The sequence below is a fragment of the Eutrigla gurnardus genome, assembly GCF_963514095.1.
Source record: "Eutrigla gurnardus genome assembly, chromosome: 11".
Lineage (NCBI taxonomy): Eukaryota > Metazoa > Chordata > Actinopteri > Perciformes > Triglidae > Eutrigla > Eutrigla gurnardus.
This window is the reverse complement of record NC_139925.1, coordinates 19,002,983-19,021,720: the sequence shown is the minus strand read 5'-3', so window position 1 is coordinate 19,021,720 and position 18,738 is coordinate 19,002,983. Positions and strand designations below refer to the sequence as shown.

At 40.7% G+C, this 18,738-nt stretch overlaps 2 protein-coding genes across 2 annotated transcripts; both read left to right on the top strand.

Annotated features, from left to right (window-relative positions):
• The first annotated feature begins 2,360 nt into the window (after nucleotides 1-2,360).
• On the top strand, nucleotides 2,361-9,128 carry napba (N-ethylmaleimide-sensitive factor attachment protein, beta a). The gene is made up of 10 exons (XM_084021051.1): nucleotides 2,361-2,552; nucleotides 4,217-4,296; nucleotides 4,880-4,996; nucleotides 5,953-5,999; nucleotides 6,178-6,255; nucleotides 6,353-6,408; nucleotides 6,928-7,012; nucleotides 7,338-7,442; nucleotides 7,863-7,931; nucleotides 8,585-9,128. The coding sequence occupies exons 1-10, from the start codon at nucleotides 2,455-2,457 to the stop codon at nucleotides 8,735-8,737; spliced, it is 888 nt and encodes a 295-aa protein (XP_083877177.1). The 5' UTR covers nucleotides 2,361-2,454; the 3' UTR covers nucleotides 8,738-9,128.
• Nucleotides 9,129-10,407: 1,279 nt separating this feature from the next.
• cdc5l (CDC5 cell division cycle 5-like (S. pombe)) lies at nucleotides 10,408-18,617 on the top strand. Its single transcript, XM_084020860.1, has 19 exons — nucleotides 10,408-10,598; nucleotides 11,334-11,437; nucleotides 11,678-11,839; nucleotides 12,039-12,166; nucleotides 12,491-12,590; nucleotides 12,730-12,856; nucleotides 12,952-13,043; nucleotides 13,159-13,303; nucleotides 13,403-13,594; nucleotides 14,665-14,813; nucleotides 14,895-15,066; nucleotides 15,730-15,894; nucleotides 16,071-16,151; nucleotides 16,521-16,772; nucleotides 16,985-17,092; nucleotides 17,206-17,295; nucleotides 17,429-17,560; nucleotides 17,717-17,797; nucleotides 18,245-18,617. The coding sequence occupies exons 1-19, from the start codon at nucleotides 10,554-10,556 to the stop codon at nucleotides 18,356-18,358; spliced, it is 2,439 nt and encodes an 812-aa protein (XP_083876986.1). The 5' UTR covers nucleotides 10,408-10,553; the 3' UTR covers nucleotides 18,359-18,617.
• The last annotated feature ends 121 nt before the right edge of the window (nucleotides 18,618-18,738 follow it).

The following is an 18,738-nucleotide window of genomic DNA, read 5'->3' as shown; positions in this document are numbered from 1 at the left end:
CTAAAATTTACAATAAGAAAAAAATGGTGCATACTGTAACAACACGGATGATGTACACCCACACATACAACAGCATTATGTGCATTTAATGGAATATGTAATACAGGCACCGTATAGGTGGAAACTCATATTCAAAATAATGAGTGTGTTGACAAATCTGATTATAATTAAGGAAATCATCTGACTGAGTTTAATGTGATTACAGAGGATAAAGAAACCGACTCAGTAAATAACTATCTGTAATTTGTAAGCTACACGATTAATGCTAGGCTGCCACTGGATCATTTATTAAGTCTTCAAATAGTTTGATTCTAAACGTATTTATTTATTTATTTATTCATGAGGTTCTGGGCGACAAATGAATCTCAAAGTTAAGTTATTAAAATGATATATCATAGCATGACTGTTAGCCGAAGACATTTATGGACGTTTACTTCAATAATGTTTAGAGGAAGGAGCAGAATTTGCACAGAAGGATTACGGGATAAGTACAGTGTTGTTTAAATTCTCCTGTTTCTGATGGATGCTGGGTTTTCTGGGCAGCAGCAACGCCAGTTCCTCAGAGTGAGATGTTTGATGTTTGGCCTCAGTCTGCCGCCACTGCATGATATATTGGTTTCGTTGTTGAGTTGTTTTAACGCGGTTATCATTCTGATGATGTATTTGTTTATTTATTTATTGTTATTTTCATGATAATTCAGGATGGAGGACGTAAATCATTTATAAAACTGTTGAAATTATTTCAAAGAGCAAAGTCCTTTTTTTTTTGTAAGACTGTGAAAATGAATGGAGCTCGTCACTCTTTTGTACAGTGATCTTCCAGAAAGTTAGAACAGGTTCCATGTTTTTGCTTTTCCTCTGGACTGAGGCTTCAGCTGTGTTCAACAACTTTTTTGCAGGGAACTGATTCTCCAAATTTTAAGCCACGGTTGATTGGACTTATTTAAGGTAGCCTACACTGCAATTTGAATGGCAATAATTTAGACTCAGCAGCTAACATTACAGTACCTCACTACTCTGTTAACCACGTAAATTGATCTGTTGAAATCATGCAAGGTGGTTCTCTAACAAAATGCCTTGTTGAACACACCCCTGCTTTAGTGATTTAACTGGGCATGCTTTATTGTCTTGAATTTCTCCTCCAGTTGAATTGTTTCTTGGTTTTACTGAATGCTATTTCAAGACCAGTTAAACATTAAAGTGTTTGATCTAAAAATGAAGTGTGTGTTTAAGTGTTAAGTGTTTTTTTTAAAGTTTAATATTTTAATATTTGTGTTATAATGCGATGTCTCAGCTGTGTTAACCTTTTCAGAGACCGATGAGGCGTATGAGAGGAGGTAATTAATGTTGTCAATCATATCCAGACAAACTCACAGCATTGCACAAAACTTTGCTGTCATTTTGTGCCTGAGCACGACGATGTGGGCTTTCACAGAGAGCCAGTGTGCGCTCGTCGTCGTGGGGGAGGAAGATGGAGGCTTTCAAGCTGAGAGATGCTCTGTCATTTTGGTTGGAGTACGATGAATACATTGTATATGTATCCAACCCCTTTCACATGCAAGTACAGTAGTCATGTGATCCAGTGTTACTATTAAACAAATATTGATTATTGCTGCTTCAAAGTGATATGTATGATATATGAATTAGTGGGACATTTAAGGATCAGTTGAGGTTGTTTTCTGTAAAATGTCAGATCAGAAACATTGACAACATTTGAAACGTTAAACATAAATAGTTCCTGATAGAACCTGTTCACAGTGAGGTCTGTGATTATCTAGAGCTACTAGAGCCTTTTATTTTGTAAATGGGTGTTCCTGTTAAATTAAAATCTAATGTGCACCACAAACACATTTCAACTCACCTCCATTATACTTTAGTGGAGGCTAAATATAACACCTAACTGCTAAAAACAAGGACATCAAAGATAAATGAGGTAAACATAAACATTGACTTTATGCATATTACACAAAACCTTGTGTAGGCTATGCTCTTTTTCTTTTGAATACTTTTTGACTTTGTTGCTACTTCACTTTAACGATCCAGTGAGTAGGACCCTTGATGTAAACGTCTCATTCTGAGTAACACAATGGCGACAATTGTTATTTTCAGATGTTTATATACTAAAGAAAACATGGATGTTATATTCCATTTCTACCAATTGTTCCCCCTAAATACTCCACACTGTTCCTCACTCTGCTACAAGTAACCTAGCCGTAAGTATAAGATGGAATACTGCTGGATCCCATTAGAGGTACTTACATACTGTCTCCAGCAGATGGAGACAGTGAGCCGCAAATGCCTTTTCTCTCGCCGTAGAGGAAGAGCTGCAGCCTCTCAGCTTCAGCACCAGCAGAGACGTCTCCCTGCTCTGCTCTGCTCTCCTCCTCTCCGTCCACTGCGGAACATCGGCCCGTTTTCCTCCAATCCCTCCGCCAGCGGCAGACCCAGCTCGTCATGGACAACTCCGGCAAAGAGAAGGAGGCCATGCAGCTGATGGCTGAAGCCGACAAAAAGGTCAAGGCGTCCGGATCCTTCCTCGGGGGGATGTTTGGGTAAAGGATGCTCTCATTCTCGCTTCTGTCTCTGTTTACCTCTCTCTCTTTTTTGCTATGGGGAGAGGATCCTGCACACGGGGCCTATCGAAGCCTGTTAAGTGCTTCTGCTTTCATTGACGGAGAAATTATACTCGTATCTCTCTGGTGCTCATAATTAGCTGTAGAGATCCAATCAATCCCCATATTGTTCTACTTGATATTCATTATTATGGGCTATTCTTATAATCTACTCTACGTCCCTGTAGGAGCTGGTAGGCTAACTTTCACTGTGACATTGAGTCCTCAAAGAGGTATCAAAGGATTGTCAATGGCGCCTTTTCTCGTCGGCTGTATGACAAAAACACGAGCTGTCATCGCACATAATGTGGCCTGCGTGTCCTGACCTGTCACGCAAAGAGAAATGCAAATATGGCACATCGACGCTGCTGCTGCGGCGGGATGGGAGCGGTCCCGCACGGAGCGCGAGGCCGGCCAAGAGATGCGGGAAAGCGGGGAGAGCAGCGCAGCAGGACGGTGCGCGAGGAATCAGTCGGTGGTGACGATGTGGTGATGCGGGGGTTGGGTTTTTTTGTGTGTGTGTGTGTGTGTGTGTGTGTGTGTGTGTGTGTGTGTGTGTGTGTGTGTGTGTGTGTGTGAGCGGATGGGAGTGGACTTGTGGCCTTCATGTGTAGGAGGGGTGGATGTGTACATGCAAAATGGCAACACTGAAATATACACTTGAGATGGATTGCCTGACTGCTGATTGTCTGACCAAGGCTATTGATTGATTGATTGATTGATTGATTGATTGATTGATTGATTGATTGATTGACCTCTTAGAGTGATGCATTAAGTGATAGAAAACCAGCTTTATGTTGATGAGTTTCAACTATAAAACCTTATGTTTTTAATGTAGATAAATATAACCTTGTCCTCGAGCTGGAGATCACAAATGGGTCACATCTGTTTTTCCATAGCAGCATGTTTTTTTAATGAGCCACGGTCCTGAATTTAGAGATGAGTCCGACTCAGTGGGTCATTTAGTGGCTTTGGTCAGTTGTGACGATCCACGATATGACGTGACATTTGTTCTATAGGTTATAAAAGGTTATAAAAACGTCCCTCTTAAGAGGACAGGTTTGTTGGGAAGCGGCCATAGGACAAATAATGAAAAGAAGATCCCACACAATTTCAACATGTTTTAATGATTTACTTTTCTGCAGCAGATTGAAGGTTTCCAACTGTCACACTTTTATTTGAAGTAAAAACAAGTTATTGCAAACAATAAAATGAGCTGCACAGAGATTAACGTCGCAAATTAAAATGCACATCAGTGCTACGCCTTTATAATTAACAAATCACAATTGCAACCAGGCTCTCTGTCTTGTTTTAAGAACCATACGCACAATGAGTCAAATGTGATCTGGAGTCCGTTTCCGATTTATTTCTGTTTGTTCTGCATTAAAAAGAAACATCAGATTTATGCCTCATAAATTCTGACATCATTCAGTTGAACAACCCAAAAGACAACGTCAAAATAAAATAAGAAAAATCAAATTGGAATTAACTTTTCTTTGTTTCCCTTTCGTGTGTGTGTGTGTGTGTGTGTGTGTGTGTGTGTGTGTGTGTGTGTGTGTGTGTGTGTGTGTGTGTGTGTGTGTGTGTGTGTGTGTGTTTTACAGGGGAAACCATAAGGTGGAGGATGCCTGTGAAATGTACGCCAGAGCAGCCAACATGTTTAAGATGGCAAAGAACTGGAGTGGTAAGTGACACACACACACACACACACATACAAACAAATATATGTCACATACAGCATATTTAAGGAGAAAAAAATAATCTGGGCACAAATAAACAAACTCCCACACATACATTTATTTGAATGTTGATGTTTTTCATCCACAATCTAACAAGATGTTCTAGTACCACATGTCGATATGTGCTTCACACATACACAACGGGTGGATTCGTATATGAAGATTCAGGATAGACAAACATGTGTGACGTGTACTGTGGATGGGACAGATGTGCCAATAATAGCGCAGGCTGTGCAGAGTAGCTGTGTAGATGTGTGTGTGGCTCCTCTGCTGCTGCCTGCTGTGAATCGTGAACACACTCACGTAGTTCAGTGAGAGGAACAGTTAAAAGATGAGGCATGTTTGGTCAAAGGCAGGTTAAGTGCACCTACAGACTGAGTGTGTGTGTGTGTGTGTGTGTGTGTGTGTGTGTGTGTGTGTGTGTGTGTGTGTGTGTGCGTGCGTGCGTGTGTGCGTGTGTGTGTGTGTGTGTGTGTGTGTGTGTGTGCGTGCGTGCGTGTGTGCGTGTGTGTGTGTGTGTGTGTTTAGCTGCGGGGAATGCATTCTGTCAGGCCGCTCGGCTCCACATGCAGCTGCAGAACAAACTAGACTCCGCCACCAGCTTCGTCGACGCCGGCAACGCCTACAAGAAGGCCGACCCACAAGGTGAGCACCCCCCAACCCCCCAACCCCCCCCCCCCCCCCCCCCCCCCACACACACACACACACACACGCACACGCACACACATTCATCACTTTTGTTATCGAAGAAAAGAAATCAGGCATTAATGTTTAGCATATAAACAAACTTATCAGACCTAGTTGGAGTTCTTGCCAGGTAGCTGAAATCACATCACAGATTCGTATCAACTGGGGTCTAAAATAATCTTGTTATGTGTTGTTTAGGGGTTTTATCTGTTCGCCTCCTGATCTAGATCAGCAGTTCCTGTTGTGGCCTTTTATTGTGCTGTCTTTGTCTTGTCTGTGTTTAGAGAAGATAAACACATCTGTATGTTGGCAGAAATAATGATTTGCATTTGTTGAGTTGAATCATTGCAGATATTGTTATATTGCTAGAATAATATATGTACATTTTGAGAGGTGGACACAAACATGGTTCCTATTCTTACTGGTTACTTCCTAGAAGTCATTCAGTGACATTGTGGATGCTAAACATGGAAATTCTACTAAAGAGTTTAGCAGTAGTGGAAGGTAACTGGGTACACTAACTCAGGTACTTGTACTTTCTGTCATTTTATATTTGTAGTCAGAAGCAAATATTGTACTTCTTATTCTGCTCCATGTATTTGCTATCTTTCATTGCTAGTTACTTTACAGGGAAAGCCTGTGTGTCAAAGTCAGTCAGGACCCGGAGGTGGTATTGTTGGAAGATTAAATTGGGTCCCTGGTTGCTCTAGGAAAAGTGATATCTGGGTTATGCTGCAACAGCCTCCCTGTGATGAGCTTAATAAAACACGCTGGGTTAGCAGGTTAGTAGTCATAGGGGGAGCAAACTGAAAGGGTTTTAATTTGACTAAGCAGCCTCTAAAGGCTTCAGCATTCTTTTTGGTTTCCTTGTGTTTATAACAACCTTCCTTTCCCTCCTATCTGTCTCCTTCCAGAGGCCATCAACTGTCTAAATCAGGCCATCGACATCTACACTGACATGGTAAGCTCTACCTCCACCATTCAACAGTTCCCTGTGACACTCTTATCTTTGATTAATGTGTGTGTGTGTGTGTGTGTGTGTGTGTGTGTGTGTGTGTGTGTGTGTGTGTGTGTGTGTGTGTGTGTGTGTGTGTGTGTGTGTGTGTGTGTGTGTGTGTGTGTGCATGTGTTGCCTACAGGGTCGATTTACCATCGCAGCCAAACATCACATCACTATAGCGGAGGTTTACGAGGCAGAGCTGGTTGATATTGAGAAGGTATTCCCTTCAGTTTCCCTTCAGTCTTCATTACGTTTCCTTGTTGAATCTAAATAATGATATGATCTGCTTGCTTCGGTTTCTGTTCTGTTTTCAGGCCATTGCCCACTATGAGCAGGCAGCGGACTACTACAAGGGAGAAGAGTCTAACAGGTGAAACTTCAAAACGAGCTGAAACAATTAGTCGCTTGATCAAGCAAAACATTTGAACATTAGATGTCATGCTCTTCTTGTTCTTACATTATGTAAATATCTTTGGGTTAAGTTTCCTAAACCGAAAATCATTCGAATCATTGGGAATATAATTGCAAAATGTATTGATAATAAAAATGTCTTAGTTATAGCCCTATACATGACTATAAATGCAGGGAAGTTTCACAGTGACGGTGCACTAGATAGTGTTGGCATTGGTGCAGTGAGTCACATTTAAAGGTGCAGCCCTGCGACAATAAGATGAGGTGAACGATGCTGACTCCCACTCCCGTAGATTTATTACAGCAAAGACCGCTGATTTTTACGGTGGGGAAACGCCTCATCTATCGTCTAAATGAGACTTCTCTACAAAAGCTCAGCCTGGAATATTTCCCTCTTTATGGTTTCCGGCGGCGAGCATAATGGTGGAGACAATAGTGATGCACGTAATAAACGTTAGTTTCTTTGTGTGTGTTTCAGCTCAGCCAACAAATGTCTCCTGAAGGTCGGACACTACAGCGCTCAGCTGGAGCAGTACCAGAAAGCTATAGAAATCTATGAACAGGTAGCAGATACAGTGATTACCACTCATGTGTACGGTAATGCTAATTCTTTATTTGGATCCTCATTCATTTCCACATAGTAGATGCTGGTCTTCCTGAGGTCCACACAAACCCAAAGAAAGTCAAAATCACAGTGTCATTAACCAGGGAAACACAAAACAAGCTCAATTTAAGGATCACAAAATGAGGTGAACTTGCTCTATGAAACAACACTGAAGACAGCAGCTTAAAGCACATCGACCATCAGTAAAACCGCACTCAACCAATAAGAATACCTTTGGTTTTAGCATTCGGTTTGATCCCGTTGTTTGTGTGTCTGTGTTTCAGGTCGCTATGAACACCATGGACAATCCTCTGTTGAAGTACAACGCTAAAGAGTATTTCTTCAAGGCTTCACTGTGTCACTTCATCGTGGACGAACTGAACGCCAAGGTAACACACACACACACACACACACACGCACTATGACTAAGGTAGTTACAACAGGCCCTAGTTTCTTACTGCTCCTTTTATATTTGTTCTTTTTTATAAATATCTGCGCATCTGCTCACTCAGAATAATGATGATTATGATTATGATCGTATCACATAATCAAAAGGATCTTGTCTTTGGACATCTATATTGCCCAGTGGTGTATTTATAGTTTTTAAAGCTTATGTAATATCAGCAAATCATTTTGTTATAGATCGCTACGGACTGAAAAAAGAAAGAAAATATTGAAGGAGATAGGTTTGCCTCACTTACACACATACTGATACCTGGTGTGTGTGTGTGTGTGTGTGTGTGTGTGTGTGTGTGTGTGTGTGTGTGTGTGTGTGTGTGTGTGTGTGTGTGTGTATTTGTGTATTGCAGCTGGCCATAGAAAAGTATGAGGAGATGTTTCCAGCCTTCTCAGACTCCCGAGAGCTTAAACTCCTAAAGGTAAATGTATTTCCCGCAATTTCTGACCTTTAATTAAAGTAAACATGCTCAGCAGCTAACGATAATGCTTCAATATACAAAATATTATTATATATATTATTAAGAGTAAATTACGTTTTGTTTTCCACATAAGTTAAATATTTTGTTATATTTGCTTATCAGCAGCCTGTGATCATAGTTTTGTTTTCATGTTTTAATTATCTTATCAGTTATATTATTATTAGTTATATTTACAACTGGTTTTCCAAAAAGCAAGTTAATAACAAATAATAATACAAGCATGCCCACGTCATGGTAAAACGCTGTGTTGTGTTTAAAACTCTTGTCCGCACAATCACTCATATGGCCAAAATCTTCTTGGTAATTTCATGTATCAATAACTCTGCATTTATTATTTTCTGGTAACTCAATAAATAAATAGCAGTTTTTCGTAGATGTTTTATAATATTAAATAACCACATGGTTTTGTGTAGTCTTGTGTTGGTTAAATACTTGACAAATTTGTATTTTGTTATTGAATTAAAGAAAAACTTTAGTGCACAATCAACACTTTCAAATGAAATTATGGAAAAAATTCCTTCACACAACATTTGTTAATAGTAATAATTTCATCATACCCAGCCTTACTAAAGTCTTGTGTTGTGTTGCCACAGAAACTGCTGGACGCCCATGAGGAGCAGAACAGCGAGGCGTTCACGGAGGCCGTTAAGGAGTTTGACTCTGTGTCTCGTCTGGACCAGTGGTTGACCACGATGCTGCTCCGCATCAAAAAGACCATCCAGGGCGACGCTGGGGACCTGAAATAGGGAGTTTAGAGGTAGAGGAGGGGACGGTAGGGGGTGGGCAGGGGAAGACGAGGGAAGAGGGGTGGTAAAGAGAAGAATGACCAGCGTAGAGGAGAGGTTATTGAATGGAAAGATGGGAGAATGACAGCAAGTGTTAAGATGTGAGAAGATACAGAGAGAAGGGTGAAAGGGGGGTGGGAAGGTGGGGGACGGACTGAGGGAGTTTACAGTTGTACATATCAGTCTGCATGTGACCCCCAACTAGCTACGCATCATCTTTAATCCACCTTCATCATCCTGGTCCTACAGTATCGTTACCGTAACACTGGACAGAATTGTACTTAAAGAGAAATAAATAAAAGGTGTGTGTTTGTGTGTGTGTGAGAGAGACAGAGAGAGATAGTGTGTGTGTGTGTGTGTGTGTGTGTGTGTGTGTGTGTGTGTGTGTGTGTGTGTGTGTGTGTGTGTGTGTGTGTGTGTGTGTGTGTGTGTGTCTGTGTGTCCACTAAGGTAAATTCTTCACTATTTGATGGGAAAGTGTGCCGCTCATATCAGATTTAAGGGTAAATGTTATTAAAAAGGGACAACAATGTTATTTATGAAATGACTGAGATTTATTGTCAATACTGAAAATATTATTATATTTATTATGGTACTCAGTGTTACGATTTGTCTTAATATTTTAGGTATTAGCTCCTCTCCTCCCGTCTTTTATTCTCCTCCACATCTCCTCATCTGGTCCTCCCCCGTCCCCCATGTCCTCTCCTCACCCCGTCAAAGTGATATGTTGCCCATTGTGATTGGTTGATTCTTTGTGTTCTGGCCAACGGTCGTTCGGTGCAGTTCGCCATTAGCACTTAACCCCGCCTCCCCTGTCACTGCCTCGTTTGTGCATGTCTGTTGTCATGTTGATGTAAGTGTTCTCTGTGTCGTGCTAACGTGTGCAGAACATACATGTAGCCTGGTATCATTTGTGTGAAATCAGTAAATATGTACCTCAGATACCGAGTTGAAATAAAAACTTCATCGTTCAAGATATCTGACTGCTTTTTGGTGTATTTTCAGGCATTTAGTTTAAATATATGTAGGTGGTTGGACCTTGCTTGTAGTGCTTAAAGCAATTCAATTGTATTTATAGCCACCATTTAAGGTTTTTATGGGTGATTTAGATGAGGAGTTTGGTGAGTGCTAACAATAGGTGGTGTCTCCAGTTAAACTGAATTTCGCAGAATCATCACTCCACCAAGGCAAATGGTTGCCTATTCATGGTCTAAACATCTAGTGTAAACTGTCGTTTTTCAGACTGTGTAGAGGAGGTTGAACCATTTTTTATCAGCAAGTGAGGGTAAATATGACAACCACAAAGGGATGCTATTGCATTGAAGAAATTAGGTTGAAGTACTGAAATAAATACTGAGATAAGCAATTTGTGCAGGTGTTTTGTTGAGGTTTATACCTGACCGCCGAGATGGTTTGTTTCATACATTTGCATGTGATATGTACTCCACCACTAATAGCCAGTATTATTTTTCATTAAAAAAAAACATACATTTTGTATGTTCGCTTTATTTATTTTTTCTCCAAATCCCCTGCTCCTCACTCCAGTCCACTAGATGGCGGTTCTGAACATCTAAACTGGCATACCAACCCCCCTTAATAAAAACTAACGAAGAAGAACAACAATTCTGCGACACAAGTTTCCGGTGTGGTGCACGTTCGTTGCTCTCGCATTGGAATTAGTTTGAGTGTACATTTTCAACGATACTTTTTTCTATAACTGGTTGAGAATCAGTGGCACCAGTTTTACCAAAGGAGGGGAAAGCAACAAGCCGCCAAGATGCCGCGAATTATGATTAAAGGAGGCGTCTGGCGCAACACTGAGGTACGTGTTTACATGGCTAGCTACGTTAGCATGATGCTAACCACTAACCGTTTGAATCGGAGTTGGTACAAAAGCTAGCTGCCGACGTAATGGGGTTTAGCCCATTAGCATAGCAAGTCTGGGTTATCTGTGTTGCTGTCAACTTTGTCAAAAGAGTTTATTTAATGCCTTAGCTTCTATGATATTGTGTAAATTGTGACGTATTTGTCTGAAAAGATGGCTACGGCATTAGCAAACATGACTGCAGCCTGCAAGACTTTGCAAATGTTAGCTAGTAAGCTAACGTTGAGTAAGGATAGCATAGGGTAAGGGTGTTTAGCAGCAATGGGGATGTCCCGTATATATATATATAACTATAGAGACTACCTAAAACAGACAGTTAATGAGCAAAATGTACGAGACTTATCAACAATATACGGTACTACTATACTACTACTTAAAAACAATAACTTTAAAAAGTGGGATTTTTTTACTGTACATATTTAGCACTTAATGTGTGAGATGAACATAGTGCAAATGTTATGAACTCCAAAGTTGTACTGAAGTTATGGATCAGAAATAAAGATGAGTATCAGTATGAGTTCAGGGTTAGAGTGTTTGTCCTAAACCAGGACTAAATTGGGGATACGATGAAGTATGCTGCTCCTTTTGCTAGGAATCTGCTGCAAAATGACCCGAATCTCTGACAAGAAAATAGGAACTAATTTTGCTTTTTAATTCCTCCCATTTATTCAGGATGAGATCCTCAAGGCAGCGGTGATGAAATATGGGAAAAACCAGTGGTCTCGTATTGCCTCACTGTTGCACCGCAAGTCTGCCAAACAGTGTAAAGCCAGATGGTGAGTGATAGAGCTATCTATCTATCTTATCTATCTATCTTATCTATCTATCTATCTATCTATCTATCTATCTATCTATCTAACAGTCCTACATGTGGGAACACACTATATTGATGCATCTTCTCTGTACTTATGTCCTTATGCTGTAGTGAAGTCTCTCATGTAAAATATATTATTTATCCCATTTAGATTTCCTGTTTAAATAACTGTCCTCTATCTTGGTTTTGTCTCCGTCTGCAGGTACGAGTGGTTGGACCCCAGCATCAAGAAAACCGAATGGTCCAGAGAAGAGGAGGAGAAGCTGCTCCATTTGGCCAAACTGATGCCCACTCAGTGGAGGACCATCGCTCCCATCATAGGACGCACTGCTGCCCAGTGCCTGGAGCACTATGAATACCTCCTGTATGATTTTTACTATTTTAAACACATTTACATACTTTATAGACTTAATATTTATACTTATATTGTAAGTTCAAAGCAGACTTTCGACCTTCAAGACTCATGACCTTGATTGTATGATACTTTGTAATGCAATGTCTGAAGCGCTAAAGTATATTAAATATTGTTTATTCGCTGATGATATGTATTTGTGTGTATTTAGAGACAAAGCAGCACAAAGAGATAATGAGGAAGAAGTTGGAGATGACCCCAGGAAGTTAAAACCAGGAGAGATTGATCCTAATCCTGAAACTAAACCTGCCAGACCCGACCCTGTGGACATGGACGAAGGTATGTCAACACTCTTGAGACGATGAAAACAGTATTTTTCCAGAAACCTTTCTAGTTTTCTTTTAAGTTTTAAGTGTATTTGTGCCAAGAGACATAATGACCCTTGTGTTTTACCTTTCTAGTTGTGATTGTTATTGTTTTCATTCATTCTTCAATAAGAATTAAGTATCCAGCTTAACATGCTACAGCCGCCGTCTGGAAGGTTGTTTCAGTTCAAATAAATCCAACATTTCTTGTTTGTGACTGTTGGACTGTTTAAACTCTGCATTTGTGTCCTTACAAAATAAATTAATTGTGAGTATCTGTCTGTCTCACTATCTGCAGATGAACTGGAGATGCTGTCGGAGGCCAGGGCTCGACTTGCTAATACCCAGGGCAAGAAAGCCAAGAGGAAGGCCAGAGAGAAACAGCTGGAAGAAGCCAGGTTAGATACACACACAAATACCGGGTTGTCAATGTAATTAGATATTTTCTCATGCTTTATGTTCTTAGATGTAGCTACGGGGATGGGGAAGCCTACAAAGTTGCTTACATAACTGAGTGTCCCTCTCGTTTTGCTGCAGACGGTTGGCTGCTCTGCAGAAGCGCAGAGAGCTTCGAGCGGCAGGAATCGATGTTCAGAAGAAGAGGAAGAAGAAGAGAGGAGTCGACTACAACGCTGAAATCCCCTTTGAAAAGAAACCTGCATCGGTAACCACCATCAACTTTTTTTATCCATCTTAAACTGAACCAACAACAAAAGTTTTTTTTTTTTTAATGAATGATTTAATTTTGTCCACTTTAAGGGTTTCTATGACACCAGCATGGAGCAGTACAACGCTCAGGAGCCAAACTTCAAACGACTCAGACAGCAGCACTTGGACGGAGAGCTACGCAAGTCAGTAACATTACACACCATATTTTATGCACACACATTGTACATCATAAGGAGACACACCCCCAATGAATTTATGATTTTTTTTTATTCAAATACAATTTTGTGTGTGTTGTAGTGAGCAAGAGGAGAGGGAGAGAAAGAAAGATAAACAGAAGATCAAGAAGAAGAAAGAGAGCGATCTCCCATCTGCCATCCTGCAGACCAGCGGAGTGGCTGAGTTCACCAAGAAACGCTCCAAACTGGTTTTACCTACACCACAGGTACTCCTTTAAATTGAATGTCTGATAAATCTCTCGCCAGTGTATTTGATCCAAAATGTATGCGGTAATTCATTGTATTTAATTTAACATTCTTCATAGATCAGTGATGCTGAGCTGGAGGAAGTCGTCAAATTGGGCGTCGCCAGTGAGGTTGCCCGCCAGGCTGCTGAGGAGAGCGAAAGTGGTAACTCTGCCTCCTCCGCCCTCCTGTCAGAGTACAGCGTCACCAGCGCCATGTCATCGGGGCTACGTACCCCACGCACCCCTGCTGCCCAGGACAGGATACTGCAGGTAACAGACGCACACAAAACATGTGGATACTTCAAATACACGCAATTAACATGCGAGGACAAGAACACGCACACTGAAAGTATTTCTGCTCAGGTAACCAGAACATAATTTTCCATGAGAGCACTTAACTTTATCAGTGATGTTTTATGGGAATTATTATGGACTGTTACGCTAAGCTAACTGTCATTGATCAATGAGATACAATTTCACAATTAAAATTTGAGTAAGACAAATGTTTGTCAGCACGGAAAACAAATGTCATAATAATAAATAAATTAAAATAGTTTGAATGTATTTAGAAAATGTGAACATTGTAACAGTTGAAGCACTACAATTTGGCATGTCGTCAGTGAGGGGGAGAATGTCACAAATGTCTGTAATGTAAATGTATTGCTCTAGCATAAACACAGGCCAACTGCCTGCGTGGGCAGCTCGTCTGTCATAGAACCTCTCGCTTTTTATTTTGGTGGCGACTCTTCTAAATCATTGTCTGTGGGATCTTGATTTTAATGATATTGCCTGTGAAATTTAGAGTTACATTGGAATCATATGTCATGGTTAAAGAGCTATTCCTGAGGTAGGGGTAACTTACTAGCAATATAAAGATACTATAAAAATAATCTGTAGAATCTGGCTGTGCATTTTGAGATTCTGGTGGCCGTCCGTCTGCTGAGTGTTAATTAGCGAAAGTGATGAATGAATGTTAAATCCCCTTTTTTCAAACTCCATCATCTGACATTTCCATTCTCCATATTTCTATTCACCAAAGCATTGCTCTGCGCTCCATTGGTGTAGTTAATGTCATGGATATGATTTGGATTGTGATATTTAAGATACAATATTAATGTTAAACCATTAGAACTCTATAAGTAATGATGGTTAACAATACAAATGTCGTACCTCATAATTATTTTTTTCTGAACTGATTTATTACGCCGTTTCTTTTTCTACACACAAATATCAGCATGAGCTACAGCCGTCCTCGATCATACACTGTGTTGGAACATCTCCGGATATCAAAGAACTTTCTGTGTTGAATATTTCCAGCTTGTCTCTGTGTGGGTTTTCAGGAAGCCCAGAACCTGATGGCTCTGACCAACATCGACACCCCTCTGAAGGGAGGCCTCAACACTCCGCTGCACGAGAGCGACTTCAGTGGAGTGACACCTCAGCGGCAGCAGGTCCAAACACCCAACACCGTTCTCACTACGCCCTTCAGGTAACGATTACACCAACAACACTGTGTATTTAAAAGACAGCTGGTACTGTAAATGTTAACATTCACGGGGATCTCTAACAGAACCCCCGGACAAGGTCAGGGTCAGGAGGGGATGACCCCTCAAGCTGGAGGAGTGATGACCCCACGCGGTGCAGTGACCCCAGGTTTGACCCCCAGCCGCACTCCACTGAGAGACAAACTGAATATCAACAGTGAGGAGCAACTGGCTGACCCTGCGTACGCTAAACACCTGGTAATTACACACGTGCAATACTGTAAATGCACAACTCACACTCAACTGGGATTCTTTGGAATTTCAATTGTAATATAGGTTTTTTGATGCCATGCACTGTGTTAATAACAGACAGCTTACAACTTAATAAACTGCTTGATCAAATGACATATTTGAACAAAAAAGATATATTTTCACTCACGGTCACATTCTCGTTATCCAGAAAACAAAACAAAAAAAATGAGAGTGATAAAATGCACCCAAGTAAGCCTCCAAAGGCAAATAAACGCCTGGACATAATTTTATATTTTTAATTCTCAGCTTATTGAGTCGGTATGAAGTGATGTAAGTCATGTGATTCAGGGGAACCTACCTTTCTTTCTGGAGCAGCAAAGGTCACCACTTTTGATATTTAAGAAAACAGCCATTGAAAAGAAGTTTGATTTGTTGAGTAATTCACACACTCAACGAGGGAGTTTGAAGGGGCTGCACCTATCTTCAAACTCAAACTTCATTTCAACTACACAACTGTAGAGTTTTGTGAGTGCATCTTGCACGATTGTGACATTGTCATAGCAACAGTTTTGTAGAAACATGTCTATCGTTTCATCTATGCTACTTTTAAAGATTAAAGATGAAACCAAGAAAATGCATTACAAGCTCTCCGTCTCCCCTCCCACGCAGCAAAGAGAAACTGTACAGCAGCTGAGACAAGGCCTGATGTCACTTCCCGTTCCCAAGAACGACTTTGAGATTGTTCTTCCGGAAAACGCAGAGAAGGAACTTGAAGAGACCGATGGAGAGAGTGGATTCATAGAGGATTCTGCAGACATAGAGGCCCGCAAGCAGGTATGCATACACACACACACATAATGCTGTAGGACTTTAGATATGAGTCTAGGGATGACATGATTTTTGTGTGTGAGTGCAGAACGTCATCTAAATGACAAACTTGTGGGCATATATACGTGTAGTTCAAATAAAGCTTGTCAAACAAAGGTTTACTGTGTTTGTGTGTGTCTCAGGCTATACGGGACGCAGAAAGAGAGAAGGAGCTGAAACTGCGACACACTGCTGTTCAGAGGAACCTCCCCAGACCCACCGAGGTAAAACACACTCATTCCCCGAGGCATTAAATGACCCTTCATGTAAATCTAGCAGGACATTGTGTGTTTCAGTGCATTGATCAGCCCTTTTTAAATCCTGGGCAGCAAAAGAAATTATAATATGCATTTTTGACATCAATCTAATGATCATTAATTATTATTATTATCTACTATAAACCAATTTTGACATTCAAGACACCCTGGCTGAGTTGTCCGATGTGCTAGCTTCTGTTCTTTGTCCGGATTGTTGTAACACAACAACAATTACATTTGTATTATTTAATATAATTATTAAAAACAAACATGCGTTTATTTATTTTATTTTTATCTTTATGTAGCATGATGATATCAGCTTGTCTGTCTCTGCAGGTAAACGAGTCCGTCCTCCGACCCGCCTCCATGGAGACGCTGTTGGACCTCCAGCTGGCCGAGGAGCTGATCAAACAGGAAATGATCACCATGTTGCACAATGACTGCCTACACCACCCGTCAGCCAACGCAGCCAGTCAACTGCAGCGCGGCAAAACCCGAGGCCCTACCTCCACATCTAACAACGCTTCGCATATAGCGTACCTGGAAACCCATTCCTACAAGCCGGTCAGCACAGAGGAGATGGAGCAGGTAACACACATCATCAACATTATTTTCACTTCAAAAGTAGGTGAAACAAATTAATCAATTGGTTGTTTGTTTGTTTTTAAAAGACGTGCGTGTGCATGCCGTTGACGGTGATAGATGTCAATATTCTCGATGAAAAGCTATCCAGAAATAAATGTATAACTATTATAATTAGAAATGATTAATGAAATATTGGTGTGTTGTGTTAATTACAGGCAAAGGCAGTACTGGCTGCAGAAATGGAAGTGGTGAAGGCAGGAATGGGCCACGGTGATCTCAGCATGGAGGCCTACAGCCAGGTGTGGGAGGAATGCTACGGACAGGTAAGCATCATCTGGCCTCACAGATTGAATGTGTTTCGCTTCAGTCATCATCGCATGAAATCAACTTTTGGTCCGTTGCTGTTGATTCATGTGGTCTGCCTCTCTTTCTGCAGGTTTTATATCTTCCCACTCAGAACAGGTACACCAGAGCCAACCTGGCATCAAAGAAAGACCGCATTGAAAGCCTGGAGAAAAAATTGGAGGTAAGAAAGCACACAGACGCATGCAAAGCCAATAAAACTTGACCCTGAATTGTTCATCTTTTACATTTTAAAACATCGTCATGTAATGCTACATCAGAGCTCTGATCTAAACACTGTATCCTTCTTCCTGTAGGTAAACCGTGGCCACATGACAGCTGAGGCCCGGAGAGCAGCTAAACTGGAGAAAAAATTGAAAATCCTGCTGGGAGGGTTTCAGTCCAGGGCCCTGGGGCTCCTGAAGCAGCACAGTGAACTCTGGGAACAGGTACTGGACTGAAAAAATATTAGCCCACAATTAAGTAATTGGTAATGAATGTCATGTGGACTGTAGCTCACAGTGGCACCTAAATACTGTCATTCTTAAAAAATCTAATATTGTATGAATGTATTATTGTAATGTTATACTTATGATGTCCACCAGGTGGAGCAGTCAGCCACAGAGCTCCAGACTTTCAAACAGCTGAAGAAACAAGAGGATACTGCGATTCCCAGGAGAAAAGAGGTAATACATTTCACACAACTACAGTACACATGTATATTCAAATGACTGTTTCCAACATCATTGACTCTGTTAATTTGTAACCAACATCAGTGCTGAAACAATTTAGGTCATTTATCAAGCTAAAAGTATTTACCCGTTTATTCCAGCTTCTTTAATGTAAAATAAAAATTGCTATTCTGTCATTTCATTTTAAATTGAATCTCTTTGGCTGTTGGTCTGACAAAACAAGCATTTTGAAGACTTTGGATTCTACTTTATTAAAGACAGAACATTTAAATTTGTAAGATGACTGTTAATTGTATCTCTATAGTTTTAGAGCTGCACAGTTCTAGCCAAAATATAACTAATTTGATCAATATTGAGATAATTATTCACTGATTTTAGGGACCAAATTCACTTCCTGCTAATGTAAGACCAGCGACTGTAATTTCATGGTGTGTGTTTTAGGCCCTGCGGGAGGACGTGGAGAGGCAGATGGAGCGAGAGAGAGAACTTCAGCAGAGATATGGAGAGATGGTGATGGAGAGGGAGGCACTGATCAACAGTGCTCAGAAATACTGACACAAACGCTGATCACACATAAATACTCATCACGGAGACATCGATACCAAGCAAACAACTGTTCTGTGAAATCCACATTTTCTTGCTCTTCCACCCATCAAGTCATTGTATTGAGTCCTTGTCTCGTTTTTTTTTTCACTATATGCGGCAATTCCATTGCCTCCATGTTGCTATGATGTGCAAAGCTGAGTCTCAAGCATGCTCAGTAGTCCCTTGTGTTTCTGTATCAGTGACCAATAAAGTTTTTCCCCAACAGTGACATGGCCACAAGTTTTTTTTTTTTTTTTTTTAAGATTAGATTATGTAAAAATGTATTGTGATCTGGTTTGTGAACCATTCTGTGTTTCTCACAAAAACTAATACAGGCTTTATGAAAAGTC